The following is a 2,743-nucleotide window of genomic DNA, read 5'->3' as shown; positions in this document are numbered from 1 at the left end:
GTACTTTCATTTATTAACAGACACAACCTGTTTCTTTGTGCAATGCTCATTGCTCCTTGGGATATAGCAAGGTCAAAATAGAAGGGAAGCCATTTTGCTGTTACAAATGCCTTTGTTGCCCAGAAGGGAAAATTGCCAACCAGACAGGTAAGAGATATCATGCAAGAAGTTGTGTAATGGAATGTAACAATGCCCTTGGTGGAAAAGGGCAAGATATGCTATTTACAATGAAGAGTCAGAGAAAGTAATTTTAAAAGGGCCTGCCTTAATGGGTAAATAGAGCTAAACGTGGAAGAGAAAGGTTTTGTGTTTTTGGACTTGCAAAATTCTTCTAATGTAGCCTTATAACAATGTAGAATTTGCTCACTTCTTTATTTTTCCTGCCTGATTTATTGGGGAGGATTGATAACATTTGATATCTATTAACTCTGAAGGTTAATAAGTTTAAAGCAGAATACAGGCTATACACCCTTAGGAGATGGATAGGTACTATGTCCATGGGGATTGTTTCTAGTCAACAAGGCCCCCCAACTCACAAAAAAGTCAGTGGAACATGAACTGTCTGTCTGTCTGTCTGTCTGTCTGTCTGTCTGTCTGTCTGTCTGTCTATCTATCTATCTATCTATTATCTAATCATCAATCTATCATCCATCTATCAAATTCAAAGGGTATTCTTTTTGCTTTTGCTTTTTTCCCTCTAAAGGAGGGTTTATAATCTTATTTAGAGAGAGCATATACATTGGTTTCAGATTTGAGCTAAATGGCCTGATTCATACCCTTTTTTTACAGAGCACCAAATTGCATTCAGTTGGTTGATAAACTTCTTACAGCATACAACACGACAAAATGCAACATGCATACATTATGAAATTAAATATGTTATACCGTGTTTTCCCCAAAGTAAAACCCAACTGGAAAATAAGCCCTAGCAAGATCTTTCAGGATTCTTGTAATATAAGCCTCACCACAAAAATAAGCCCCAATTAAAATCATCAGCCAGACACATGCATTTAGTACCGTATTTTCCTCAAAATAAGACCTAACCAGAAAATAAGCCCTAATCTGTCTTTTGTTGATCAGTGTTACTATAAATATTGTTCATTTTTTCTAATGCACCAATTTATTTCCCCTAAAGCAATAGTGTAAGTGGGAGGTACAATTCAATTTGAAATGTACAATGATATCTGAATGTATAATCTAATATCAAAGGATAAGTTATCAGACAAATTAGATTTAATTTTTTCTTAACTATAACTTTCCAGATAAATTGAATTTAAATTCCCTAATTCCCAGACACTGTGATGAATACCTGGAAATTCCAGGCATTCAAATATTTTATTTCTGAAAGTTGGGGATAGTTAAGCTAACTTTCAATTCTTATGTGCTTGACAACTCTATTTCTCTTCCAGATTTAGATGACTGTATCCCATGTCCTAAAGAAAACTACCCTAATAAGAACCAGGATCTGTGCATTCAAAAACATACAACCTTCTTGTCTTATAAAGAACCCTTAGGAATCACCTTGACTAGTGCTGCTTTCTTTTTTTCTTTCATCTCAGCTGTGGTACTGGGGGTCTTCATTAAAAATCAGGACACTCCCATTGTCAAAGCTAACAACCGGAACCTCACCTACACTCTTCTCGTTGCTCTCTTCCTCTCTTTCCTTTGCACTTTGCTGTTCATTGGACAACCTGACCAAGTAAAATGTCTCATGAGACAAACTTCTTTTGGCATCATATTCTCTGTAGCCCTTTCCTGTATATTGGGTAAAACAACCATAGTGGTCCTTGCTTTCATGGCCACCAAGCCAGGCTCCAAAATGAGGAAATGGGTGGGGAAAAGGCTGGCCAGCACTATTGTCCTGTCTTGCTCCCTGGTACAAGTCATCATTTGTAGTGTGTGGCTAGCAAATTCTCCCCCATTCCCAGATTCAGACATGCATTCCATGGTTGATGAAATTGTTCTGGAATGTAATGAAGGCTCAGCCATTATGTTTTATATGGTCCTTGGTTATATGGGTTTCTTGGCTTCTATCAGCTTTACGGTGGCCTTTCTAGCCAGGAAGTTACCTGATAGCTTTAATGAAGCCAAATTTATCACCTTCAGTATGTTGGTCTTTTGCAATGTCTGGATATCCTTTTTTCCCACCTATCTGAGCAGCAAAGGAAAATACATGGTGGCTGTGGAGGTCTTCTCCATTTTGATGTCTGCAGCTGGATTACTGTGCTGTATCTTTTCCCCCAAATGCTATATTATTATTCTGAGGCCTGATTTGAACAGAAAGAGGCAGCTAACAAAGAAACACATGTGAAATCTTTTTATATATATTTATTTAGCAGACTTTTTACTCTAGTTCCAACTAGAACTTCTTTCAGTTTGCTAAATTTGTTCAGAAATAGTTCTTTTTTTCAGAGTAATGAAGAACAATATATGCACTTCATAAGAAAGGAAATCCCATTATTTATATGAGCAATGAATTTTTTTTCTTTTAAAAACACGGGAACAGCCACACAGTATATTTTGGCTCAGCAAATTATAGCTTTTTCCAAACATTCAATGCAGGAAAATGTTATATTTTCTAGAAAAATAAAGTTTGCCAAAAAAATCTGATTTCTAGTCCAAACTGCTCAGTTTTCAAACTAGCATTTCAGAGGGGAAAAAGATAGATAACTCCCTTCTTCCTTTTTTCAGCTTTTCCCTGCATTACCAAAATGATACTAAGAGTGCGGAAAATGTACTCAAG

The 2,743-nt window shown here is 36.5% G+C and overlaps 1 protein-coding gene across 1 annotated transcript in view; it reads left to right on the top strand.

The window, feature by feature from the left end:
- Positions 1-2,311, top strand: part of LOC107292815 (vomeronasal type-2 receptor 26-like) — a 7,806-nt gene extending 5,495 nt beyond the window's left edge. The window contains exons 5-6 of the mRNA XM_029285224.1: positions 21-147; positions 1,410-2,311. Coding sequence (XP_029141057.1) covers positions 21-147; positions 1,410-2,311 — 1,029 coding nt within the window. The remainder of the gene's footprint in view (positions 1-20; positions 148-1,409) is intronic.
- The last annotated feature ends 432 nt before the right edge of the window (positions 2,312-2,743 follow it).

The sequence above is a fragment of the Protobothrops mucrosquamatus genome, unplaced genomic scaffold, assembly GCF_001527695.2.
Source record: "Protobothrops mucrosquamatus isolate PMUCROS unplaced genomic scaffold, P.Mucros_1.0 scaffold1428, whole genome shotgun sequence".
In the NCBI taxonomy this organism is placed as follows: Eukaryota; Metazoa; Chordata; class Lepidosauria; order Squamata; family Viperidae; genus Protobothrops; species Protobothrops mucrosquamatus.
The sequence above is the reverse complement of the archived record's forward strand: the minus strand, read 5'-3'. Positions and strand labels throughout refer to the sequence as shown.